The sequence below is a fragment of the Muscardinus avellanarius genome (assembly GCF_963383645.1).
Source record: "Muscardinus avellanarius genome assembly, chromosome: 21".
Classification (NCBI taxonomy): domain Eukaryota; kingdom Metazoa; phylum Chordata; class Mammalia; order Rodentia; family Gliridae; genus Muscardinus; species Muscardinus avellanarius.
The window spans coordinates 21077992-21104620 of record NC_137807.1 but is presented as its reverse complement, the minus strand read 5'-3'; the positions used below and the strand labels follow the sequence as shown (position 1 = coordinate 21104620).

General features: G+C 48.7%; 1 protein-coding gene across 1 annotated transcript in view; it reads left to right on the top strand.

Annotated features, from left to right (window-relative positions):
• GRK3 (G protein-coupled receptor kinase 3) overlaps positions 1-26143 on the top strand; it is a gene marked incomplete at both ends in the record, with an annotated part of 131670 nt that extends 105527 nt beyond the window's left edge. The window contains 8 exons of the mRNA XM_080717506.1: positions 9583-9649; positions 10877-10977; positions 15142-15208; positions 16813-16908; positions 18313-18475; positions 21329-21465; positions 24406-24519; positions 25982-26143. Coding sequence (XP_080573632.1) covers positions 9583-9649; positions 10877-10977; positions 15142-15208; positions 16813-16908; positions 18313-18475; positions 21329-21465; positions 24406-24519; positions 25982-26143 — 907 coding nt within the window. The remainder of the gene's footprint in view (positions 1-9582; positions 9650-10876; positions 10978-15141; positions 15209-16812; positions 16909-18312; positions 18476-21328; positions 21466-24405; positions 24520-25981) is intronic.
• Between the last annotated feature and the right edge of the window lie 486 nt (positions 26144-26629).

Below are 26629 nucleotides of genomic sequence, written 5' to 3'. Positions count from 1 at the left end.
ATGTGTGTATATGTGTATATGTATATATGTATATATAAATGTGTATATATGTATGTGTGTATATGTGTATATGTATATATAAATGTGTATATATGTATGTGTGTATATGTGTATATGTGTATATGTATATATAAATGTGTATATATGTGTGTATATATGCGTATATGTATATATGTATACATAAATGTGTATATATGTATGTGTCCATATGTGTATGTGTATATGTATACATAAATGTGTATATATGTATGTGTGTATATGTGTATATGTATATATAAATGTGTATATATGTATGTGTATATGTGTATATGTTTATATGTGTATATAAATGTGTATATATGTATGTGTGTATATGTGTATGTGTATATGTGTATATGTATATATAAATGTGTATATATGTATGTGTGTATGTGTATATGTGTATATGTATATATAAATGTGTATATATGTATGTGTATATGTGTATGTGTTTATATGTATATATAAATGTGTATATATGTATGTGTGTATATGTGTATGTGTATATGTGTATATGTATATATAAATGTGTATATATGTATGTGTGTATATGTGTATATGTATATATAAATGTGTATATATGTATGTGTGTATATGCGTATATGTGTATATGTATATATAAATGTGTATATATGTGTGTATATGTGTCTGTGTTTATATGTATATATCAATGTGTGTATATGTGTATGTGTATATGTGTATATGTATATATGTATATATAAATGTGTATATATGTGTGTATATGTGTATGTGTATATGTGTATATGTATATATAAATGTGTATATATGTATGTGTGTATATGTGTATATGTATATATAAATGTGTATATATGTATGTGTGTATATGCGTATATGTGTATATGTATATATAAATGTGTATATATGTGTGTATATATGCATATATGTATATATGTATACATAAATGTGTATATATGTATGTGTGTATATGTGTATATGTATATATGTATATATAAATGTGTATATATGTGTGTATATGTGTCTGTGTTTATATGTATATATCAATGTGTGTATATGTGTATGTGTATATGTGTATATGTATATATAAATGTGTGTATATGTATGTGTGTGTGTGTATATGACGCATTGTAAGTATACATCACAGTGAGGTTCAAAGTGACAGGTCTTGCTGCGTTTCTCTCTACGGCCCTCCCTGGACCCTCCGTCCACATCAGTGTGACACCTTCTCATATGGACATAAGATTATTTGACCTGTTTTCTTCCTCTATTTTTCCTTTCCCCTTCCTGCCTCCCTCCCTCAGCTCCCTTCTGCTATCCCGCTGGTCTCCCTTCACATTTATCCAAAGCTCCTATGTTTCTTTGTTTTCTTTCTTTCTTTCTTTCTTTCTTTCTTTCTTGCTTGCTTGCTTGCTTGCTTTCTTGCTTTCCCTTTCTCTTTTTTTTTTCTTGCGGGTCTGGGGATGGAACCCAGGGGCATTCTATCTTTGAGTGACACCCCAGCCCTGTTTTTTATTCTTTACTTTGAAACAGGGTCTCACTGAGTTGCAAAGGACCTAAGTAGCTGAGGCTGGCCTCGAACCCGATCCTCCTGTCTCAGCCTCCCAGATGCTGGGATGACAAGCGTGCGCTGCCACGCCCAACTAAGTTCCTTACATTTCTGTTTTCTCTCTGGCTTCCATATATGAGAGTAAACATACAACCCTTGGCTTTTTGAGACTGGCGCATCTCACTTAACATAATCCTCTGTGGTTACTTCATGATCTAATTTTGTTCTCTTTTTTGCAGGTCTGGGGATGGAACCCAGGGGCATTTGACCTCTGACCTACACCCCCTGCCCAATTTTTTATTCTTTGTTTTGAAACAGGGTCTCACTGAGTTGCAAAGGGCCTAAGTAGCTGAGGCCGTCCGCGAACCGCGATCCTCAGGTCTCAGCCTCCCAAATGCTGGGATTACAATCGTGCGCCACCACGCCCGGCTTAATTTTGTTCTTCTTTATGGCTGAGTAAAATTCTACTCTTTTGCGTCACGTGGAAGGTCAGCATGTGAAGAGAGAGGTCGCCGTTTTGGTCCGAGAATGGCCGTGCCGGCATTTGCACTTCCCTGGGAAGGCCGTCCTGCCTCATGCCACATGCGCCCGCCACTGCCTGGTCACCACTATGGGGCCTCAATAGCGAGGACCTTCCAGTGGAGGCTGGGCCTCCGTGAGTCCTCCCCAGCAAGATTTATGATCGACTGCCATCCTTTCTGTTCCTCATTCAGAAGTCCTTCACGGAAAGATGCGCCACTAAAACTGAAGGGAAGGAAATGAGTTTTGACTTGCGTGATTTAAATGAAGCTAGGCAAATATTTAGGAGAACCGTGGTGCAGCCGGGCGTGGCGGTGCACGCTTGTCATCCCAGCATTCGGGAAGCTGAGACCGGAGGATCGCAGTTCGCGGACGGCCTCAGCTACTTAGTGCGGCCATCTGCAACTTAGTGAGACCCGGTTTCAAAAGAAAGAATAAAAAACAGGGCAGGGGGTGTCGCTCGGAGGTCGAATGCCCCTGGCTTCCACTCCCAGACCTGGAAAAAAAAAGAGAGACCGTGGTGGGTGCAGTGCGGGAGGGGGAGAGGCAGGGCGGCCCCGGGCTGGGGATTACACTTGGTGAGCTGGAGCACAGCTGGGGAGTACTCATTCAGACCCTGCAGGGCAGGGCGACTGTACCACAGGTGATGGCGTGACACAGGCTTCGGAGGACAGACAAGCTGATGGTCCAGAGACCTGAGCGGGGTGGGAGCGGGTGCCCTGTGTGGAGGGGACCATCGGGCGTAGGCTGCTCTTCCTCGAGGTGGCGGGTCTGCCAAGGGGTTAAGACTGGGTGGACACCAGGAGGTCTCCAGTGCCATGCTGGTGGTGTGGGCTCCGTCATCCAGGTCCCAGACTCCGCAGGCTCTGGAGCACAGGATGGGCGCGGCTGGGTGGTCTTTCAGCCAGGGGTTGGGGGCAGCAGGGGCGCTGCAGGGTCAAGGCAGGTGTGAGGATCTGGGAGCCGCAGAGGAAGCAAGTTCATGTTAATTGCAGGGTTGGTGTCCATGGCGTCCAGGGGGCCTGGAGTTAGAGCTGGTGCCGGCGAGCTGGGGGGCCATCGCTGTGGACCTCAGCGGGTCCCAGGAACCTTGAGCAGGACCCTGTGGCAGGGATGGCAGGCAGAGGCCCCTGAGCTGGGAACGCAGGAGAGCCGTCTGGGTGCCTCCCTCACAAAGCCGCAGCGGGAACACAGCCCAGGAGCACCAGCTTTTCCTTGGAAAAGGAAGCCATTAGGAAATGAAGAAACCAGTAGAACAGGAGGGCGTGAGGCGGGGCCCTGGCCACTGGCCCTCGGCCTCCAGCATCATCACAGGCCAGCCTGAGCCGGGCTCTGCGCCTGCAGCCGCCCAGTGCCCAAGACCTTGGCATCGACCGCAGACCTGCTGGTGGTCACGACTCAGAGTGGGGCTGGCATCCCGTGGGTCTGGGCCCGGATGCCACTCAGAATCATGCAGCGCACAGGAGGGCCTCCGATCCGGCCCCCGAGGTCAGAAGCGTGGGGAGCCCCTGCCCCCTCTCCATGCGGTGCCCCAAGGGGAGGCAGTGTGACCCTGGGTCCTTTAACTTTCCTTCCTGTGACTTCATACGCCTCGCTCTGACCACGGTATACCACTGCCCCGTCTCAGACTCTTCTCTGCACCCCTCCTCTTGCCTGGCACCCCAGAAGACACCCACAGGCATTTGGAGAAGGGTCTGGACGGGAGGCGTGGTCCGGGCTCCAGAGGGTGTCTGCGTCCCTGTCCGCACGCCATGTTTATGGGTGGCGGTGACTACGCCTGTGTCACGTGGCTTTGTGAGGCTTCTGAGAGCTCGTGTCTGAGCCGTGGACTTGCAGGCAGGATCCCTCGTCTAGATTTAAGATGCCTGATAAAGTGTAGCGGTGCTGTGGCCGTGGATGGCCTCGTCCCAAGCACGTCGCCTCTGGATGTCTCTGTCCCCGGAGGTGTCAGAGGCAGGCAGAGGGCCTGGGTGGCGGCTGCGGAGAGCCGGATGCTGCCTGAGGTTATCACGTTTGTTCTGTGTAGGAGGAGGAAAAAGAAGGAGTGTTTTAGCCAGGCATGGTGGCGCACGCTTGTCATCCCAGCGTTTGGGAGGGTGAGAGAGGGGGATCGCGGTTTATGGACAGCCTCAGCTACTCAGGCCCTTTGCAACTCAGTGAGACCCTGTTTCAGAATAAAGAATAAAAAAAAATAGGGCTGGGGGTGTATCTTGGAGGTAGATTGCCTCTGGGTTCAATGCCTAGTATCGCAAAAAAAAAAAAAAAGGAATGTTTTTAAATAAAGTGGCAGCTGTTGGCTCCGACTCAGAAGGCACACAATCTTTGGGGCATCCTAAAATTAACATTCGATATGAGAGGCTTTTTAAAAATATTTTTTGTCTTTATTTTTTGTGCTATGTCATTTCAGTATTCAGCAGATTATACTAAGAATAATAGCAAGTTCACATCTTTTCCACATGCAAAAAAATCATCTAAAACACTTTCTGTGCTGATGTGAGAGTTTTTAGATGCTTATAGCCCACAGTTGCCCTGTGAATTCAACATGTCTAATTAGTGCATGTCTGATAAGCTTGGATGGGTCACAGGTTCAAGCCACCCCGCTGTCCACAACTTGCAAAACCATGCTTGACCGCTGCGCACTTCCGTTCTGGTCCCTGGGCATCCCGGATGCAGCCCAGATGCCCTGCGTGATGCTGGGAGAACTGGGCCGCGCGTCCTGAGCCGCTGACGGGCCATCTCCTATTTAAAGCGGCCGCACGGGGAGCAGCTGCCATCACGGAGGATCTGCGAGCCCCACACGCTCCCGCCCAGAAGAGGGATCATTACTATCGGAGGCCTTCTTTCACATTTTCCAAAATAGAAACCCAATCTTTGGCTTTGTTCACAAAAGAATAATCAAGACTTCATTGGAAACAGATGTGCTTCAGGGTTTTAAGCGGAAAGCCCAAACTTTCTCAGCACGGCAGCCTGGAACAGCTGCACAACAGTCTCGGATAATTCCTCCCCGTGCGGGCCACGGAGCGGCCGTATTTATAGCCGGAGCTGTGGCGCTGGCGCTGGGGCCCATGTGCTCGAAGTGTTTGGGGCACGGTCGACTTTGACTGCAGTCCCCTTACACGCTCCCTGTGGCCTCATGAAAGGCTTTTTAAATTTAGCATGGAGCGTGTGTGTCGGACCACAGCAGGCCTTCTCCACAAGGTCGGGCAAGGCCCTTTCCTTCCAGATTCGGCTTCGGATGCAGGCAAAGATGGGAGGGTCAAGGGCGGCCAGGACACAGGCTCGTCCTTGGCCACTCGAGGTCGCTACAATGGAAGTCCACAGACTGGGGACCAAATGAAATCGGTTCCCCACAGTTCAGAGACCAAGATGTACCAGAGGGTGGTGCTAGCGGGGAGCCGGCGGGAAGAGGAGGATGGGAGAAGAGAACCCAGAAGCCAAATACCTCTTCCACCCATCCACTCCCCTGATATAATGACCCTAAGTCAGTCATGAGGACCAAGATCTCATGATTTAATCACCTGCTGCCTGCAGGTCCTGGCTCTGACTCACCACGGAGTTCAAAGCTTGAGCGGGTGTGCCGGGGGTGACCTGCACATCACGGCCGGCTGGCTTCTAGCGCTCTGCGTGGTGGGTCCTTTGCTGTGCGCCCAGGTCAGGGGACTTCGCTGAAATGCAAGATCGCTGAATCCTTTTTTTTTTTTTTTTTTTTGGTTCTTTTGGGGTTATAAACAGCAAGTGTTGAGCAGAGAATAAGGATTTAACAAGATATAGCCAACTTTGATTTTCTTTCTCTGGAACCACCGATGTGTTAATATTTCTGTTGCATCATATAAAAGAAAATTCAGCAAGTAAGGCTTTTTAAAATGTGGACTGGGGTTATGGCTCCTTGGTAGTGTGCTTGTCCGACATGCACAAGGCCATAGGTTCAATCCTCAGCACTGCAAGCAAAAATAAAATGTGGAATATCTTATAATGGTTTATATTTTGTTTTATACTCTTAATTCAGTAATTTATAGGCTTTTCTCTGTGGAACAAGGGGAAAAGAATATTTCCAATCAAAATATTTTTTTTAAATTTTTTATGGTACTGGGAATTGAACCCAGGGACATTCTACCTCTGAGCTACACCCTCAGCCCTATTTGACTTTTTATTTTGAAACGGTCTCACTAAACTACCGAGACAGGCCAGGAACCTGCAATTCTCCTGTTTCAGCCTCCCAAGGACTGGAATTCCAGGCATTGCCACCACCCCTGGCTCAAATCTATTTTAAAGATGAGCACATCTTCCCTTATTTTGATTTTTTCCCCCAAATGAATCCTTTTTTTTTTTTTTTTTTTCCCCAGTCCTGGGGATGGAACCCAGGGGCATTCTTCCTCCGGGCTACACCCCTAGCCCAATTTTTTATTCTTTATTTTGAAACAGTATCGCACTGAGTTGCAGAGGACCTCACAAAATAGCTGAGGCTGTCCTGGAATCAGATCCTCTTAAGAGCTGGAAATCACTGGTTCCTTACAAGATAAGGAATAAAAGAACCAGAGTGCCCTCTCTGGCTAAAGGGGGAATTAAGTGTTAAGACTGTTCTGCAGTCTCAGCGGAGGGATGTCCTGTTTCACAAGCAGTACAAACGAGTAGGGTGTAAGTGGGATTCTTATTCCTTTTTAGAATCCCCTGAATTTACATATTTAAATTCTAATCCTTTGTGTGAAGTTACTATTAAAACATCCCTCATAATGTCTTGCCATGTATAACTTATAAATAAATTGCTAGGCATGCCATGAGAAATCTCAAGCACCACTTTTGCCAGTAAATAATTAGGCTCTGCTGCTTTAACTTGCATATTTATAAAGTAGTATTTATGTAAAAAAGTAGTATTTATATAAAGTAGTATTTATAAGTAGTATTTAGTGATAAGGTTTTCGTTTAAAAGCCAGGCTTCTCCAGGATTTTATTTATTATTATTATTATTATTATTATTATTATTATTTTATTTTTGGTGGTGGTACTGGGGTTCCTGGAAGCCCTTCTACCTCCGGGCTACACTCCCAGACCTATTTTATATTTTTTAATTTGGAAATAGGGTCTCTTAAGCGAGGCTGGCTCTGAACCTGCGCGATCCTCCTGTCTCTGCCTCCCAAGCGCGGGGATGACAAGCGTGCGCCCCCACGCCCAGCTTCTCCAGGGTTTTAAACACACCGCAAAGAGAAGTCGCTCATCAGGGCCAGCAAGTGGCCACCCTTTTACACAGAGAGTCATCGCTGTTGAATTCTCGGGTGAGCACCACGTCAGGCCCGTAGTGGACGCCACGAGAACACCTGGAAAGCAAGATTAAGATCTGGACATCAACGCCGGGCGTGGTGGGCACACTTGTAATCCCCGAGCTTGGGAGGCGGAGACAGGAGGATCGCGCAGGTTCGAAGCCAGTCGCGCTGGCTTAGGAGACTCTGTTTCCAAATAAAAATAGAGGTCTGGAGCTGGGCGTGGTGGCGCATGCTTGTAATACCAGCATTCAGGAGGCTGAGACCAGAGGATCAAGGTTTGAAGACAGCCTCAGCTACTACTTAGTGAGGCCCTCTGCAACTCAGTGAGAACCTGTTTCAAAATAAAGAATAAATAAAATGGGCAGGGGATATAGCTCGGAGATCGAATGCCCCTGGGTTCCAACCCCAGACCCGCCAAAAAAAAAAAAATATATATATATATATATTCATATACATATATATACACACACATATATACATACATATACACATACACATATACATACATACACACACACACACATATATGTGTGTGTGTGTGTGTCTGGGAGTGTAGCCCGGAGGTAGAAGGGTTTCCAGGAACCCCAGTACCACCAAAAAAAAAAAAAATTATATATCTGGAAATCAGTTTCACTGTCTGATAAGGAACAAAAGAACTAGAGCGCCCTCTCTGGCCAAAAGGGGAAATTACGTGTTGAGATCATTCTGCAGCCGGACAACTTCACGGCCTTCAAGGCAGGGAGGACCAGTTTTCCCCTGGCCACCTGGGTGGGGTAGGAGGCGCCGTCTCTGTTTTGTGGGTGAAGGAATTGGCACCCAGGGTTTGGGTCTGGCCCCCAGCCAGTTAGTGGCCGAGTTATACCCTGATGTCTGGGCTCCGCGGGCGGGACCCAGCCCCACGCTGCCCGACCTCACTGGGTGGCTCTTTGGTTTGACTGCGGAGTCTCAGGTGGTTTTAGGGACCAGGTTCTATGTTGCTGAAAAAATTTACACTGAGTTTATTACGACCTCGGGGGGGCTCTCACGACAAATCCCTGGGAATAACCCTGGCTTTCATGGCTACCTGATGGCTTGTTTACATCCTGAATATTTTATTTATTTTATTTTATTTATTTATTTTTGATGGTAGTGGGGATGGAACCCAGGGGCTTTCTACCTCTGGGTAGTACTCCAGACCTATTTTCTATTTTATTTGGAAACAGGGTCTCACTAAGTTGCTGAGAGCCTCACTAAGTAGCTGAGGCTGGCTTCGAACTTGCGCGATCGTCCCGTCTCAGCCTCCCAAGCGCGGGGATTACAAGCGTGGCCACCACGCCCGGCTTTTCATTCTGAATATTTTAATTGGAAAAACAGATTGTAGTGTCGTCCCTTCCCTGCGGTGAGGGCCAAGTAGGAGGGAAGCCTTCCTCTTTCAGGACTGCCTCTATTTTGGTTACCAGGTGTTTTGTTTTGTTTTGTTGGTTCTAAGGATGGAACCCAGGAGCATTCTACCTGAAGCTGGGCTTGGTGGCGCATGCTTGTGATCCCAGCGTTTGGGAGGCAGAGACTGGAGGATCGCGGTTCGCGGACAGCCTCAGCTACTTGGCGAGGCCCCTCGCAACTCAGTGAGACCCTGTTTCAAAAAATAAAAAGACGCCGGGCGTGGTGGCGCACGCTTGTAATCCCCGCGCGTGGGAGGCAGAGACAGGAGGATCGCACAGGTTCAAAGCCAGCCACGCGCGCTGGCTTAGGAGACCCTGTTTCCAAATAAAAATGTAAAAATAGGTCTGGGAGTGTAGCCTGGAGGTAGAAGGGCTTCCAGGAACCCCAGTACCACCAAATAAATAAATAAATAAATAAATAGACTAAAAAATAGGGCTAGGGGTGTAGCTCAGAGGTACAATGCCCCTGGGTTCCATTCCCTGGTACCACCAAAAAAAAAAAAAAATATATATATATATATATATATAATGTATATATATTATGTATTATATATAATATATAAATATATATAAATAGATATATAAATATATCTATATATTTACTCTGAAACAGGGTCTCACTAAGTTGTGGAGGGCCTAAGTTGTTAAGGCTGGCCTCGAACCTGTGATCCTCCTGTCTCAGCCTCCCAAGTAGCAGACACCGGCATGTGCCACCACTCCCAGCGCATTTCTGTAGTTTTGAATGAAGAGCAGCGGTTCCCAAGACTTTACCCAAATGTTAGTCGGTACACGTGCGGTCACCCCGTGCCATGTTTTGACAAAATGTTCTTTATCTTCACAGCCACAGCCCTTTCAGACAACATAAAACCAAAGATAAGCAGGAGATAGACCGGATGACGCTCACCGTGGTGAGGGATGGGAAAGTGGGTTTTTGTTACGTTGTAGTTTTCACGCTTTTATCCCATTAAACTAAAATGACTATGAACATTGTGGAGAAATTGCTCTAAGACAATGTGAGGACTTTGTATATCGTACATAAAAGCCATAAAATTTTGCTTCCCCCAAACAAATAAATGAAGACGCTATTCTTAGAAATATTTCTAAAAGAAAAGTGAATAGAAACGGATGCCCGGGCCAAAGGCAAGATTTGCAAGCAAGCCGGGCATGGTGGCGCACGCTTGTGATCCCAGCATTCAGGAGGCTGAGACAGGAGGCTCGGGGTTCAGGGACAGCCTCAGCTACTCAGTGAGGCGCTGCCCAATTCAGTGAGACCCTGTTTCAAAATACAGAATAAAAAAGGGCTGGGGGTGTAGCTGGGAGGAAGAATGCCCCTGGATTCTATCCCCAGTACTGCAAAAAAATAAAAATAAGGCCGGGTGTGGTGGCGCACACTTGTAATCCCCGCGCTTGGGAGGCGGAGACAGGAGGATCGCGCAGGTTCTGAGCCAGCCGCGCTGGCTTAAGAGACCCTGTTTCCAAATAAAAATATAAAAAATAGGTCTTGGAGTCTAGCCCAGAGGTAGAAGGGTTCCAGCCCCAGTACCACCAAAAATAAAAATAAAAAATAAAAAATAAATAAAATAAAAAAATAGCCGGTCATGGTGGCGCACGCTTGTCATCCCCGCGCTTGGGAGGCGGAGACAGGAGGATGGCGCAGATTCGAAGCCAGCCGCGCTGGCTTAAGAGACCCTGTTTCCAAATAAAAAGTATAAAAATAGGTCTGGGAGTGTAGCCTGGAGTAGAAGGGTTTCCAGGAACCTCAGTACCACCAAAAATAAATAAATAAATAAATAAATAAATAAATTTTAAAAATTAAAAAATAAAATAAAAATAAATTTCCAAGTTAACAGCATAAGAAAGATAAGGGAATTGGAGACCAAGACAGAGGAAATCAGGCAGAGAGGGCATTCCAGAGCCTAGAGGAGGGGGGCGGCGCTCAGTCCCCACTCTGGCCCGAGCCTAACTCCTACAATGACTAGTCGGCTCTTTCTGTTTGGGTAGAGTGAATCTTAGTTCACCATGAATCTGCCAGAGTCCATGCTAATGTTCCCCGGGGAGCGGCCCGCGCAGCCGGTTGGGTGTGAGGGCGCTGCGTCCAGGAGCGGGGTTTTGAGATCTTTCCTCTCTCTTCTCAGAACGTGGAGCTCCCGGACACCTTCTCCGCCGAGCTGAAGTCCCTGTTGGAGGCCTTGCTGCAGCGGGAAGTGGGCAAGCGGCTGGGCTGCCGAGGAGGCGGGTAGGCCCCGGCCCTCTGCCTGCCCGTGCCCGTGTCCGAGACGTGTCAGGTCCCCGCCTCGTCCTCAGACGCCTCCCGTTTTGACTTGAGACAGGGGGGGAGAATCTTGTGGGAAATACATATGCATCATCCAGTTGGTCTGATATCTCAGAAGATAAGAACATCTGACCTGTAAAAAATCAGCCTCGCAGAAGAGCCGGTGGAATTGGGCTCCGCTGTTGTGTGGTCCATTTGGCTAAGTTGTAGTAATGATGATACTTGCAATTATGTCTGGTTGGTACTGGGAATTGAACCCAGGGCCAGTCTGCCTTTAAGCTTTGCCCTCGTCCCTTATTTTTTTTTTTTTTGAAAAAGCATCTTTAATTTTTAATTTTGAAATAGTTGTTAAGAAATAGTTGCTAAATATAGGAACGTATTTTTTTTAAATAGTTGCTTGCTAAGGTGCTTGGGCTGGCCGCCAAACCTCTGATCGTCCTGTCTCGGCCTCCTAAACTTACTCCCAAGTGCTCGATTACAGCAGCTTGATATTGTCACCAGATCCCCACACACCTTTTTCTCTATCTTGTACACACTTGTTACTCTCTTAATACCTGAAAATCTTGTACTAAAAAGAGCTTACGACAGACCTAACCGGGCTCCTCCCCACGCCTGGCCGTATCACTTGGAGACAACCTTCGGCAGTGTGTTCTTGTACGTGGGCTGTGTGTGTACAGGAGTGCATTTTTTTGGTGCTGGGAATGGAACTCAGGGGTTTAGAACCTGCGCGATCCTCCTGTCTCCGCCTCCCAAGCGCGGGGATTACAAGTGTGCGCCACCACGTCCGGCCTTATTTTTATTTTTTGCAGTACTGGGGATAAAATCCAGGGGCATTCTTCCTCCCAGCTACACCCCAGCCCTTTTTTATTCTGTATTTTGAAACCTCCGAAGGACACCCCAGCTCTATTGTTTATTTTTAATTTTGAAACAGGGTCTCACACTGAGTTGCAGTAGCCGAGGCTGTCCACTAATCGCGATCCTCCCGTCCCAGCCTCCCGAATGCTGGGATTGCAAGCATGCGCCATCACGCCTGGCTCCCAGCACTATTTTTTTGTTCATTATTCTGAAACAGGGTCTCACTGAGTTGCAGAGGGCCTCACTAAGTAGCTGAGGCTGTCCGCGAACCACTATCCTCCGGTCTCAGCCTCCCAAATGCTGGGAAGGAATGCATTTTTTCAGAGTAGCATATAAATATGCTACAAGGGGCCTAGGCCCCTGCCCTCCTGCTTCACACCCTTGCTGGAAGTGCCAAGAGGCAGGGGAGGAGGCAGATGGGAATGTGAGGAGGAGGAGGAAGAGGAGGAGAAGGAGGAAGAGGAGGAGGAGGAAGTGGAGGAGGAAGAGGAGGAGGAAGAGGAGGAGGAAGTAGAGGAGGAGGAAGAAGAGGAGGAGGAGGAGGAAGTAGAGGAGGAGGAAGAAAGGAGGAGGATGAAGAGGAGGAGGAGGAAGAGGAGAAAGAGAAGGAGGAAGAGGAGGGGGAGGAGAGAGGAGGAGGAGGAGGAGGAGAGGAAGAGGAGGAAGTGGAGGAGGAGGAGGAAGAAGAGGAGAAAGTGGAGGAGGAGGAAGTGGAGGAGGAAGAAGTGGAGGAGGGAGTGGAGGAGGAGGAAGTGGAGGAGGAGGAGGAAGAGGAGGAGAAGGAGGAAGTGGAGGAGGAGGAAGTGGAGGAGGAGGAAGTAGAGGAAGAGAGGAGGAGGAGGAAGAGGAGGAGGAGGTGGAGGAAGAGGAGGTGGAGGAAGAGGAGGAGAAGTAAGTGGAGGAAGAGGAAGAGGAGGACGAAGTGGAGGAGGAGGAGGAAGTGGACGAGGAGGAGGAGGAAGAGAAGGAGGAGGAGGAAGAGGAGGAGGAGAAAGTGGAGGAGGAGGAAGTGGAGGAGGAGGAAGAGGAGGAGAAAGAGGAAGAGGAGGAAGTGGAGGAGGAGGAAGTGGAGGAGGAAGAAGTGGAGGAGGGAGTGGAGGAGGAGGAAGTGGAGGAGGAGGAGGAAGAGGAGGAGAAGGAGGAAGTGGAGGAGGAGGAAGTGGAGGAGGAGGAAGTAGAGGAAGAGAGGAGGAGGAAGAGGAGGAGGAGAAGGAGAAAGAGGAGGAGGAGGTGGAGGAAGAGGAGGTGGAGGAAGAGGAGGAGAAGTAAGTGGAGGAAGAGGAAGAGGAGGACGAAGTGGAGGAGGAGGAGGAAGTGGACGAGGAGGAGGAGGAAGAGAAGGAGGAGAAAGTGGAGGAGGAGGAAGTGGAGGAGGAGGAAGAGGAGGAGAAAGAGGAAGAGGAGGAAGTGGAGGAGGAGGAAGTAGAGGAGGAGGAGGAGAAGGAGGAAGTGGAGGAGGAGGAGGAGGAAGAGGAGGAGGAGAAGGAGAAAGAGGAGGAGGAGGTGGAGGGAGGAAGAGGAGGAGGAGGACGAAGTGGAGGAGGAGGAGGAGGAGGAGGAAGAGGAAGTGGAGGAGGAGGAAGTGGAGGAGGAGTAGGAGGAGGAGGAAGAGGAGGAGAAGGAAGAAGAGGAGGAGGAAGTGGAGGAGGAGGAGGAAGAAGAGGAGGAGGAAGAAAGGAGGAGGATGAAGAGGAGGAGGAGGAAGAGGAGGAGGAGGAAGAGGAGGAGGAGGAAGTGGAGAAGGGGGAGGAAGTGGAGGAGGAAGAAGAGGAAGCGGAGGCGGAGGAGGAGATGCTGCTGCTGATGGAGATCAGGGTGGGTCTAAGCCAGCCGAGCGAGCAGACTCTGAGTGAGGGAGCCTCGCTGTGTGAGCAGCCATGGCCCTCGTCAACACCAAGCGCTGAGCAGCCCCTGGGTTCGTGGTCCTCTGCAGCTTTGGTGCCTGGAATAAGAACATGGGAGTCACATGGGCCTGGGAGGAGCCCCAGGGAGCCTGCGGGGCACCACGGACCAGCCCTGGGCTCCACAGCACACCCAGGGTGGAGGGCAGGCGTCACCCACGGCGCACGGCCCTGCGCTGCGGTGCCCTCTGGGTCAGGACACCCAGAAAGTTTGTTTCTTTGACTTATTTTAAAGAGGGCTTGTCTCACGCCCATGCAGCGAGACTTCTACTCAGCATCCACAGGAATACCCCGTGCTTCGCATCCCAGCATCCCTGTCGGTTTATCTATCTTGACTTGTAGATATTTGCTATGAATTTCTTCAGTGTGTGAATCTCTAATTTAATTCTCATTTACACGAAGTCCTCACGACCACAGGATTACCACTTCTAGGTGCATACCATGTGTCCCTGCTGTTTGCCTTGAAGGGTCACCTGCACACGTGTGCCTGTGTGACGTGAGACAGACATGTATGACTCGTGTGAGATCTCCTAGGCCATCTTAAACCGGACCGAGTCCCACATGTAAAGGCAAATGGGCAACAGCCCCAGGCTCAGCTCGCACTCTCTCTAAGCACAGCTCTGTTTTCTGCATTTCTCTGAAAGAAATATTGACTCGCTTCTATAGAGAGCTAAAAGTAGTCGGGCGTGGTGGCGCACGCTTGTAATCCCAGTACTTGGGAGGCTGAGACAGGAGGATCGTGGTTCGAGGACAGCCTCAGCTACTGAGTGAGGCCCTCCACAATTTAGCGAGACCCTGTTTCAAAATAAAGAATAAAAAATAGGGCAGGGAGTGTGGCTCAGAGGTAGAATGCCCCTGGGTTCCATCCCCAGTACTGCAAAATAAATACATTAATTAATTAATTAATTAATAAAATAGGGCTCAGGGTATAGCTTTAGAGGTAGAATGCCCCTGGGTTTTAGTAAAAGTCTAGCCTAGTCCCAGTAAAAACACATGTGCCCAAGCTGGGCGTGATGGCACACGCTTGTAATCCCCACGCTTGGGAGGCTGAGACAGGAGGATCGCACTGGTTCGAAGCCAGCCTCAGCTACTTAGTGAGGCTCTCGGCAACTTAGTGAGACCCTGTTTCCAAATAAAGTGTAAAATAGGTCTGGGAGTGTAGCCCGGAGGTAGAAAAGCCCCCAGTACCACCAAAATCAAAAAACCACACACACATGCTTGCCTGCGTACACACACACACACACACACACACACACACACACACACGAGCTAGAAATAATTCCTGTGTGTTCTTAATAGGAGACACTTTTTGCAAACTCTCTCTGGTACCCCTGCGTGCATACTTACAACCCTTGGGACTGTCTCTTCCCAGCGCACAGGAGGTGAAAGCGCACGGCTTCTTCAAGGGCATCGACTGGCAGCACGTCTACCTGCAGAAGGTACCGCTTCCCCGCTCCCCTCCAGGATTCCCCTGTGCACCCAGCTCTGCCCCCTGCTGGCTGTCGCCTCCCGCTGCAGCCCCTCCTCCGGGCAGCCCTGGACACCCCCAGACATCTGCCCCGTCATCATCCAACCACAGATGGGGATGCGAAGGAAGAAAACCCGCTCTGGCCGGGCGTTGGTGGCGCACGCTTGTAATCCCCGCGCTTGGGAGGCTGAGACAGGAGGATCGCACAGGTTCGAAGCCAGCCTCAGCTACTGAGTGAGGCTCTCAGCAACTTAGTGAGACCCTGTTTCCAAATAAAATATAAAATAGGTCTGGGAGTGTAGCCCGAGGTAGAAGGCCCCTGGGTTCCACCCCCAGTACCACCAAAAAAAAAAAAAAAATTACTGCAAGGTAAAATTGAGCTTTTATCTAGCTAATTCAAATGTCTGTATAATTGAGATTTTTCTAGTTTTTACTCATCTTGAATTCTTCTGAGTATGCAGCCATATTTTTACATAGACCTGTATAAAAGTAGGCAAAAAACTGGTACACACACACACACACACACATACACTTTTGCATGTATATATGGGTGTGTGTATATATATGCATATATATATATATATTTTAGCCTAGTAACATATAATTTAAGAATTACCATGATTTCATATTATCATAATAATACCCTTTCCTTATTTTTGTTTTTTATTTTTGTGGTGCCGGGAGGACCCAGGACTCCCATGTGCTAAGCCCCGCTCAGCCGCTTAGCCTCACCCCGGACCCCCACCCTTATTTTAAGCTTTATCGAATGCTGGTGTATCCATGAAATACCGCAAGTGAAATGTGTTTTGCATGCTTCTCAGCAGCTTTGGACTTGTTTCTGCCTGCTCGAGCTGCAGAGGGGTGTTGAATTTCTGCAGGCAGGAGAGGCTGAGTCAGTCCTGCGCAGTGAGGGCGAGGGCCGGCCGCAGTGTGAGCGCGGCGCTGTGCAGGTGCACGGCGGCGGGCTGCGGCTCTAGCGATTCAAAGATACTCCACGTGGTCTGCAAAACCCTGCTTTCCTAAAGCTGGACTGGGGGCTCTGCAGTCTTGAGATCTCACTTTATTTGAAAATGATTCAAGACTTTGAACATGAATTTTTTTGAGGGACTTGACTCTAGGGGCTGTCTTTCCTTTCCTTCCTTCCTTTCTTTCTTTCTTTCGTTCTGCCTTCCTTCCTTCCTTCCTTCCTTCCTTCCTTCCTTCCTTTTTTTCTTCCTTTCTTTGTTTCTTTCCTAGGGATTGAACCCAGGGGCATGCTACCTCCGAGCTACATCCCCAGCCCTCTCTTATTTTTTATTTTGAAACAAGATCTCGCTAGGTTGGTGAAAGTCTCCCTGTTTGCTGAGGCTGTCCTCGAACCTGTGATCCTCCTATCTCAGCCTCCCAACCCCTGGGATGCGCCATCACGCCTGGCTTTGGGCTGTTTGATGCAAAGGCTCTTCTGCAGAATAAGCGATGTGATAGGCAGGGCTGGCCGGGTGAATCTGTGCCACCGAGTTCTCCCCGCGGCCTGTTGGGATGGAAAAGGCTGTAAAGATTAGCTGGTAACTGCGCCCACCTCCCTGTCTCCCTCAGTACCCACCGCCCCTCGTCCCTCCCCGGGGAGAAGTCAATGCTGCTGACGCCTTTGATATCGGCTCTTTTGATGAAGAGGACACCAAAGGAATTAAGGTACAAGGTGACTCTATCCGTCTCTCTGTCCTTCCTTCCCTTCTTCCCTCCTTCCCTCCCTCTTTCTTTCTGGAATTTCTGTTTGAAAACAAACTTAGCAATTCTTTTAGTATTGGATTGTTTGTAGAACGTTACCTACAATTAAATACTTACGAGATACTTTTTTTTTTTTTTTTTGGTGTTACTGGGGATGGAAGCCTTCTACCTCCGGGCTACACTCACAGACCTATTTTATATTTTATTTGGAAACAGGGTCTCTTAAGCTAGTGAGGCTGGCCTCGAACCTGCGCGATACTCCTGCCTCCGCCTCCCCAGCGCTGGGATTATAAGCGTGCGCCACCATGCCCGGCTTCTACGAGACACTTTTAAGGTATAAGTTAAGGACTTACATGCATGTAAGTCAGGGGCCTAAGTTAGAAACCTTATACGCTTTCTTTGTTCTGATCATTGTATTCTTTTGGCAAACTACAAAAAAAAGTCAGATTTTTATCGATTGGGAATATTAAGCAAGCCTGATGGGAGGCGCATCCCAGCATTCCCCGGGCGGTGGCTTCACCGCTGCGGGGCATCGCGCTCTCCCCGTGTCTGGTTAGACAGCATGGATCATCTGCATTATCGGTCAGCGGGACAATAATCACTACTTTTTTGGGTATCCTTCTCTGCATTTTTTCAAACGTTTGTTCATATTATTTTCCAACTCAAGACATAATTAGAGGCGGTGAGTCAAAGGGACATCACAGTCTTTAAGACGCCGGGTCGAGGCGTGTGACTGCGCGTCGAGCCGTCCCTGCCTCCGCCCCGACAGCCACTGTATTACCCTCTTCTCCTGCAAGCCTGCCCGTTTGCCCAGCTGCCCTTCCCTTCCACAAGGCTGCCAGGTAAAGATTATAAGCCATTTGATCAAAGAGCAGGGAGTGAACTGTACCACCCATATGCAGCGAAAATTAAAGTTAACCATGGCACCGCCGGGCATGGTAGCGCAGGCTTGCAATCCCAGCGCTTGGGAGACTGAGACAGGAGGATTGCGGTTCACAGACAGCCTCAGCCACTTAGTGAGGCCCTTTGCAACTCAGTGAGACCCTGTTTCAAAATAAAGAATAAAAAATAGGGCTGGGGGTGTAGCTCGGAGGTAGAATGCCCCTGGGTTCCATCCTCAGTACTGCAAAAAAATAAAAATAAAAAAAAATTAAAAAAAGAAGAAAAAGAAAAGAAAGAAAGGAAGAAAGAATAAAAGAAATTAGGTCTGGGGGTGTAGCACAGAGATAGAATGCCCCTGGGTTCCACCCCCAGTACCACACACACAAAATATGCAGGAATAGTATTTATATATGTCTTTACATATGCATAGATATGTATATATGTGCATGCTAAGTCATAAACATCGCCCTTTCTTCAATTAATAAGCTGCTAGATTGCGATCAAGACCTCTACAAGAACTTCCCCCTGGTGAGCTCTGAGCGCTGGCAGCAGGAAGTGACGGAGACGGTGTACGAGGCAGTGAACGCGGACACGGATAAGATCGAGGCCCGGAAAAAAGCAAAGAATAAGCAGCTGGGCCACGAAGAAGGTAAAATTGCAAGAGCATCCCTTCCTTCTCTTCTTCCTTCCTTCCTTCCTTCCTTCCTTCCTTCCTTCCTTCCTTCCTTCCTTCCTTCCGTTTAAAATAATCAGATGCCCTGCCAAGCGTGGTGGCGCCCGCTTGTAATCCCCGTGCTTGGGAGGCGGAGACAGGAGGATCGTGCAGGTTCGAAGCCAGCCTTGCTGGCTTTAGAGACCCTGTTTCCAAATAAAAATATAAAGTAGGTCTGGGAGTGTACCCCAGAGGTAGAAGGGCTTCCAGGAACCCCAGTACCACCAAAAAAGAAAAAAATAATAAAAATAAAATAAAATAATCAGGTGCCCTATTAGAATTTCTAAACTAGACAGTATAACATCAAGTACTAAATGAATCAGACATTCTTGACTCACTAAATACTGTGACTTGATTTCTAGAAGATTTCTTTTATTTCAGATAATTAAATTCATTGTAACCTGGGTGCGGTGACCCACACCTGCGATCCCAGTACTTGGGAGGCTGAGACAGGAGGATCGCAGCTTGGCAGCCTCTGCAACTTAGCGGAGCTCTGTTTCAAAATAAGAAATAAAATAGGGCTGGGGAAGGTAGCTCAGAGGTAGACACCCCCAGAGTTCCATCTCCAGTACACAGAAATGCATAAATAAATAAGTAAAATGTATTGTAGTTGAAGCCAGGCGTGGTGGCGCACGCTTGTAATCCCAGTGCTTGGGAGGCTGAGACAGGAGGATAGCACAGGTTCAAAGCCAGCCTCAACACCTGAGTGAGGCTCTCAGCAACTTAGTGAAACCCTGTTTCCAAATAAAATGTAAAACAATAGGTCTGGGAGTATAGCCCGGAGGTAGAAAAACCCCTGGGTTCCACCCCCAGTATCACTAAAAAAAATGTATTGTAGTTGAGGGCGAGGTTGGTACCATTCCATCCTCTGGGTTACCTGACCTCTATAATATGGATGAGGACACTTTGACTCCGTTGCTCTGTGCCTCGGGAGAGGCATCAGGAGAGGCCCCTGGGGGGCCTTTACAGGGGCGTGTGACGTGGCCCCGTCTGGGTGACCCACCCACGTGACAGTTGTCAGAGTACAGCCTGGTCACGGGGCGCCTCCCTCGCTCCACGGGGATGTGGCCTTCCATCCACCGTCCTCCAGAGAAGCAGCCCTCCGGACCCCCGAGACCTCTCGCACCACACACTTCTCCACCCAAGAGATGTCACCAGAGGTCGTCGGCCCCAGGGAGGGCCATGAGGGTCCTAGGACCCCGGAAAACATGAATATCTTCATAACTTTGTTGAAATGGATTATGGATGAGAGCTTTAATGGGACAGGAATCAATAAATTCGTGAGTGTATCTTTAGGTGTTAATAAATAATCTATGTATCATTAGACCTTGGTTGATGGTCTCAGAAGTTACTTTCACAGCAAAATAGAGTCTAGGTTCAGAGCTATGAAAAAAATACAAAATGTATATTCTTTTTTTTGTTTGTTTGTTTGGTGGTATTGGGGTTCCTGGAAACCCTTCTACCTCCGGGCTACAGTCCCAGACCTATTTTATGTTTTTATTTGGAAACAGGGTCTCTTAAGCCAGCACGGCTGGCTTCAAATCTGTGCAATCCTCCTGTCTCTGCCTCCCAAGCGCGGGGATTACAAGCGTGCGCCACCACGCCTGGCAAAATGTATGTTTTAATATGTGTGTTTTTACTTTGGAAAAACAAACCCTTTTTTTTTTCATGGTACTGGGAATTGAACCAGGGGCATTCCACCTCTGAGCTACAACCTCAGTCTTATTTTATTTTGAAACAGCGTCTCGCTAAATTGCTGAGGCTGGCCTCTGACTTTCCAGCCTCCCGTTTCAGGCTCCCAAGCACTAGGATTACAAGTGTGTACTACCACACCTAGCTAAATTTACTTTTTTTTTTTTTTTAAAGAGTATCTCGTTTTAAATATACTATCAAGACTAAACAGGAGCATGAATGGTGTCCATACCTGACCAAGTGTCTGTCTGGGGATGAAGCACGTTTGACCCTTGTCTCAGCTCAGCTGACATGCACAAGAAAGCCCCCACTTTAGGGTTATTTAGAAGGTAAACGGTGGATTAAGGGACAATCCCAGTCCCGGAGAAGGGCAAACGTACTTTGGGGGTAGATTGAATTTAGTTTTTATTCCTCATTATATATATTTAAAAAATAAGAAAAGTTTTGGGAACAAAATTTGTCCTCTCCAATCAATAAATGTAGCCTCACAAATTCAATGGAAATATCAAGAAGTAGCCATTTCGCATATTAGTAGAGACAGAGTGCTGAGAAACCCTGATCTTTAGAGCCCAGTTTACCTGTTTTAAAATAGACATATTAGCCGGGTGTGGTGGCGCACGCTTGTGATCCCAGCATTCGGGAGGCTGAGACAGGAGGATCTGGGTTCTCAGTCAGCCTCGGCCCCTTAGTGAGGCCCTTGCAACTCAGTGAGACCCTGTTTCAAAATAAAGAATAAAAATAAGGCAGAGGTAGAATGGCCCTGGGTTCCATCCCCAGTACCTAAAAAAAATAAATAAATAAAAATAAATAAAATAGAAATAGAAACAATGGTTCTTGTTATATGCTAGATTGATAGAAACTTGATTTTCGGGGGGGGGGATCCTTTTTTCCCCTTCTGAGGATAATATTGCTTAGACTAAAGGTCGAGTCCCACTGTGGGCGCTACCGCCCCCTGGGGGCACTGCGGGGAATTGCAGATGCAGAGGAGAAAGCAACATCTTTCTGTTGATTGGGATGCAATGGATATGTCTCCAGGGGGCGCCGAGCATCTGGGGACCCTGCAGAGCCCTCCCCTCACTGGTGTTTTCTTTCCCCCAGATTACGCCCTGGGCAAAGACTGCATCATGCACGGGTACATGCTGAAACTGGGGAACCCGTTCCTCACGCAGTGGCAGCGCAGATATTTTTACCTCTTCCCCAACAGACTCGAGTGGAGGTGCGAGGGCGAGTCTCGGGTGAGTGCCCCCCCCCCCCGGCACGCTCAGGGCCCCCCGCCCCATGGTGAGCGCGCGCCCCCGGCCCTTTCCCCTAACGCCCCCCCTGAACGCTGTCTCTCTCCACTGGCATCCATGGGCCTCTTTAACTCAGCCCTTGACCGCGTGCCCCTCCAAGTCAGGAGCTGCAGATTCTGAAAATAGAAGGCGTCCTTGAGAGAAAGCCTCGTCCGCAGCCTGCGGTGGGCCGACCAGGGGCGAGGGAAGCCGGGCCGTGGAGTCAGATGGGACCGTGGCCTGTGAGCACGCTCCGAGCCTTGGTTTCTCATCTGTGAAATGGGAGGAAGAGAGTTCACGGCACCTGCTCTATCGCTCCCACGCTTACCCGAGCCGGTGCTATGAAACAGAACAAAAATCGCCACCCATTTGGCATCCTTTGATGCTTTAAAACCGAATGCCGGGCTTTGGTTTGTCAGGAGGAGGCCAGGGCTTAGAAGGGCAGAGTCCGGGTGCCAGGGCACAGCGGGACAGGTGTGGTGGGGAGGGAGTCAGGGCCGGGTTCCCCCGTCGGGTCAAATAAAACGTTACCCGCAAAACTGGGCCCAGGCGTCACCAAACCAGGCTTCTATCTGTGCCTTGCTGGGATCTGCAGAGAGGTTTCACACAATGAACAGAAAGGGAGTGTTGACGTCCCAAATTCTTTTTTTGTTTTGTTTTGTTTTTTGGTGGTACTGGGGTTCCTGGAAGCCCTTCTACCTCCGGGCTACACTCCCATACCTATTATTTATATTTTTATTTGGAAACAGGGTCTCTTAAGCCAGCGCGGCTGGCTTCAAACCTGCGCGATCCTCCTGTCTCCGCCCCCCAAGCGTGGGGATTACAAGCGTGCCCACGACGCCCGGCTCAAATTCTTTATAGAGTTAATGTTTGTGAATAAGGAAAAATTTTTTCTGACCCTCGCTGTAGCTGTTGGCAAGTCAAACAGCATTTTTTAAGTGTCCACTGTGTGAGGAGCCCAGGGCTGACCACGAAACAGGAGGCGTGCTATGCGGCGTTTGTCCCTGTGAATGGGACAGAGGTCCCATGTGTCTGAAAAATGGTTTATATAGTAGGTGATCAGAGTACAGAGGACCCGTTCCCCTCGGGCCAGAAGCATGGAAAATCGTAGGCTCCAATCCAGTGGGATTGACTATAGATTCTGTTTTCAAATCCCTGTTGGGATGCCGGGCGTGGTGGCGCACGCTTGTAATCCCAGTGCTTGGGAGGCGGAGACAGGAGGATCCCGCAGGTTCGGAGCCGGCCGTGCTGGCTTAAGAGACCCTGTTTCCAAATAAAAATATAAAAGAGGTCTGCGAGTATAGCCCGGAGGTAGAAGGGTCTCCAGGAACCCCAGTACCACCAAAAAGCAAAGAAACAAACAAAAAAATACCCAAATCCCTGTTGGGGAGCCAGGTGTGGTGGTGCATGTTTGTAATCCCAGTATTTGGGAGGCTGAGATAGGAGGATTGTGGTTTGAAGACAGCCTCAGTTCCTTAGTGAGGCTCTTTGCAACTCAGTGAGACTCTGTTTCAAAATAAAGAATAAAAATATAGGGCTGGGGGTGTAGCTCGGTGGTGGAACGCCCCTGGGTTTTCAGACTTGGGTACCGCCAAAAAAAAAAAAAAAATTCTTGTTGGGCAAGCTGTCTTTTAATTACGAATGGTCATAATGGTGTCTTACCACATTTCCTTAAAAATAAACAAGACCCCCGGGCGTGGTGGCGCACGCTTGTAATCCCCGCACTTGGGAGGCTGAGACAGGAGGATCGCGCAGGTTCGAAGCCAGCCGCACTGGCTTAAGAGACCCTGTTTCCAAATAAAAAATATAAAAGAGGTCTGGGAGTATAGACCGGAGGTAGAAGGGTTCCATCCCCAGTACCACCAAAACAAAACAAAAAACAAACAAACAAACAAAAAAAAAAACACCTTCTTACTCTTACTTGTGTTACACAAATCATTTTTAAAAAATTAATATAACTAGGATCTTAGTGCAGCTTCTGAGGCTCCTTTGGGGTCCTGAGTCCCCACACAGGTGTTCACGGATCTCTACGTGGCCTCCTGAGCTCAGTCCGTTTCCAGGGAACGAGGTGACCTGGGCGGGAAACTTCTTTACGATGCCGTTCACCATAACTCACTGTGGCACACACCGAAGGGAAATTGCCCCGCTTTTTAGGATATTTGAAAATTAAAAAGAAAAGGAAACCTCTCCTCGGTTTAACATCAGACAGAGTAACGTATATGGGTTTCAAAAGACCCAGCACGTAGTCTGCTTGAGAAGCCAAACAGCACCCGGGTGTATTTGTAAGTACCAAGAAAAAGAGAACTTGGGTTTATGATGGTGTTGTTTCTCATTTAGGATTCCTGGAGTATTTACCCAAAAAAACACAAAATGGTAAGGAGCTCACGGCACCATAGCATTCGCCTGGCTAAGCAGCAATGCTGTATGGAGTCCGTGCAACAGTTTTTCGAGGATGTCACCTGTTTTTAAGGTGCCTTTTTGATATTACCGAAACCTGGTCAGCCACGTGCTGACGTCACGAGTCGCTTTCTGAGCTGCTGCGTACAACGACCGAGTGATGTCGTGCCTGGTCCCCTGTTGACAACGCAAATGTGAACTGGCGATTCAGAATCGTTCACAAATCCGCCCTGCGGTGGGGGAGCGCTTTGCTGCTGTGCCTTGTAGAAACATTGGCTTTCTCTGCAGATTTTCTTTGAGATATTATGAAGTTGATCATGTCTACCAGCGGCCACGTGGAGCCCCTTTTGCCCCTCGCTTCTAGAATATCATCAAAGAAAGATAAAAATGCCGCTTTAATTTTTTGTTCCTTTCTTTTCGGCTCGTTCTAAGCCATTTGGTAGGATTTCGACGGCAGAGATCATAAAATAGTTTGAATTAATGGTTTGCTTTTATTTCTGTGGCTAGCAAAATCTACTGACCATGGAGCAGATCCTCTCTGTGGAAGAAACTCAGATTAAAGACAAAAAGTGCATCTTGTTCAGAATAAAAGGAGGGAAGCAGTTTGTCTTGCAGTGCGAGGTGCGTATTTTCACTTGGGTGAAAATTAGAACAGTTATGCGGGTATTCGCCCCAGCCGTGGCCCAGCGACCCAGCCCTTTCTGTCTCTTTACCTTATCACTCAGGAATTGAACAAAAAAGCCCTGAGATAGAAGGTTTTCAGTAAAATGAACAGCTATTTTTTTTTTTTAAAAAAGCAAACGTTAAGAAAAATGGAAGGAGGAATTAGGCAAAATAATTTGGTTTTCAACTCAGTGAGACCCTGCTTCAAAATAAAGAATAAAAAACAAGGCTGGGGATGTAGCTCAGTGGTAGGATGCCCCCAGGTTTCATCCCCAGTACCACAAAATAAATAAATAAACGAATAAATAAATAAATAAATAAATAAATAAATAAATTGGTTTTCTTATCTGGAAGCCATGTCACATTCAAGGGGACCTGGAGTGCTGTGTTACTGTTACCTGATTCTAGGTCTTTTATTTTTTTTTCAGCATGCTTAAGGGTGAAGTTTGGAGGTTTAAACAAACATAAGGCCGGGTGTGGTGGTACACACCTGTAATCCCAGTACTTGGGAGGCTGAAATAGGAGGATCACAGGTTCGAGGCCAGCCTCAGCCACTTAGTGAGACCCTGTTGCCGAATAAAAATAAAACACAGCTGAAGGTGTAATTCAGAGGTAGAATGCCTCGGGGTTGGATCCCCAGCACACCGCATGCGCGCACACGCACACGCACACACACATACGCACACACACACAACCACCAACAACAAAACAAAACAAATCAAAAACTAAATATAAGATTCCAAGGGGGGAAATGTCACCTTCCTTCATCGTCTAGCCCCGATTTTACTTCTGAACACAGTCTCCTTGGTGGCCTGGCGTGCACCTGCGGGTTTTGCAGGAACGCCTGCATTTGGGGGGATAAAGCCGAGTGGCCACTAAGACACGTAGTTAGTAACTTCACTACTTTGAAATCTGTCAAAACTCTTCTGTGTATTATCCTGTAGCCCTCATCTGCTGTGTGTGTGTGTGTGTGTGTGTGTGTGTGTGTGTGTGGTACTGGGGGTGGAACCCAGGGGCTTTTCTACCTCCGGGCTACACTCCCAGACCTTTTTTATACTTTATTTGGAAACAGGGTCTCACTAAGTTGCCGAGAGCCTCACTCAGTAGCTGAGGCTGGCTTCGAACCCATGCGATCCTCCTGTCTCTGCCTCCCCAGCGTGGGGATTACAAGCGTGCGCCACCACGCCCGGCGCCCTCATCTTCTTTACAAGTCAAAAATAATCCTTAACCCAGAGAAAGATGGAGGCTGTCATGGTAGGGTTGCTGGGACCACGTGGAGTGGGCCTTCCTCTCCCCAGATACTAGTGCCGTGGCCAGTGTGGGGGGCTCAGATGACTCCCTCCCCCCTCCCATGCTGTCCCTAGAGGCTGTGGGCCGAGTAGGTGACGCGTCCCACCCCTGCCTTCATGTCTCCCTGCAGAGCGACCCGGAGCTGGCCCAGTGGAAGAAGGAATTGGTGGAGACCTTCACGGAGGCCCAGCGGCTGCTGCGCCGCGCCCCCAAGTTCCTCAACAAACCCCGATCGGGGGTCCCAGAGCTCTCCAAGCCCCCGCTGTGCCACAGGAACAGCAACGGCTTCTAGCACACTCATGGCAGCGGCCAGGGCTCCTCACCCCACAGGACTGCCCAGAGAAGGGACGGGCGGCCGGTCGTCCACGGTCCCAGCCCGCGGGTTCTCTTTCTCCCGGCCCCGGACGCTCAGGACGCCCGGAAGCCTCAGCACGAGGCGGGCCCGGCCTCCGCTGGGCCCTCGTGCCCCCGCCTGCTGGTATTTGACCGTGTTGGATACTACTGAGGACACAAAAACACTCTTTGCTACGCACTTATTTTGGTATCCACGAACCTAGACTTGAAATGATTCCTATCTACCACTCCGGTTTTTATGTCTGATATCAAACCTATCTTGGGTCTTCCAGGATGGCGCCTGGGGATCCGCAGGGCCAGGCAGCGGGTCGCCCTGGTCCCGGCAGCCTTTCGAGGTTGCAGGCCCCCGCTCTGTGCTCCTGGGAAGGGCTGAGTCCTGTGCGCCTCACAATCGCCCCCAGGGCCTGGGTTGGAGGTTGGAGAT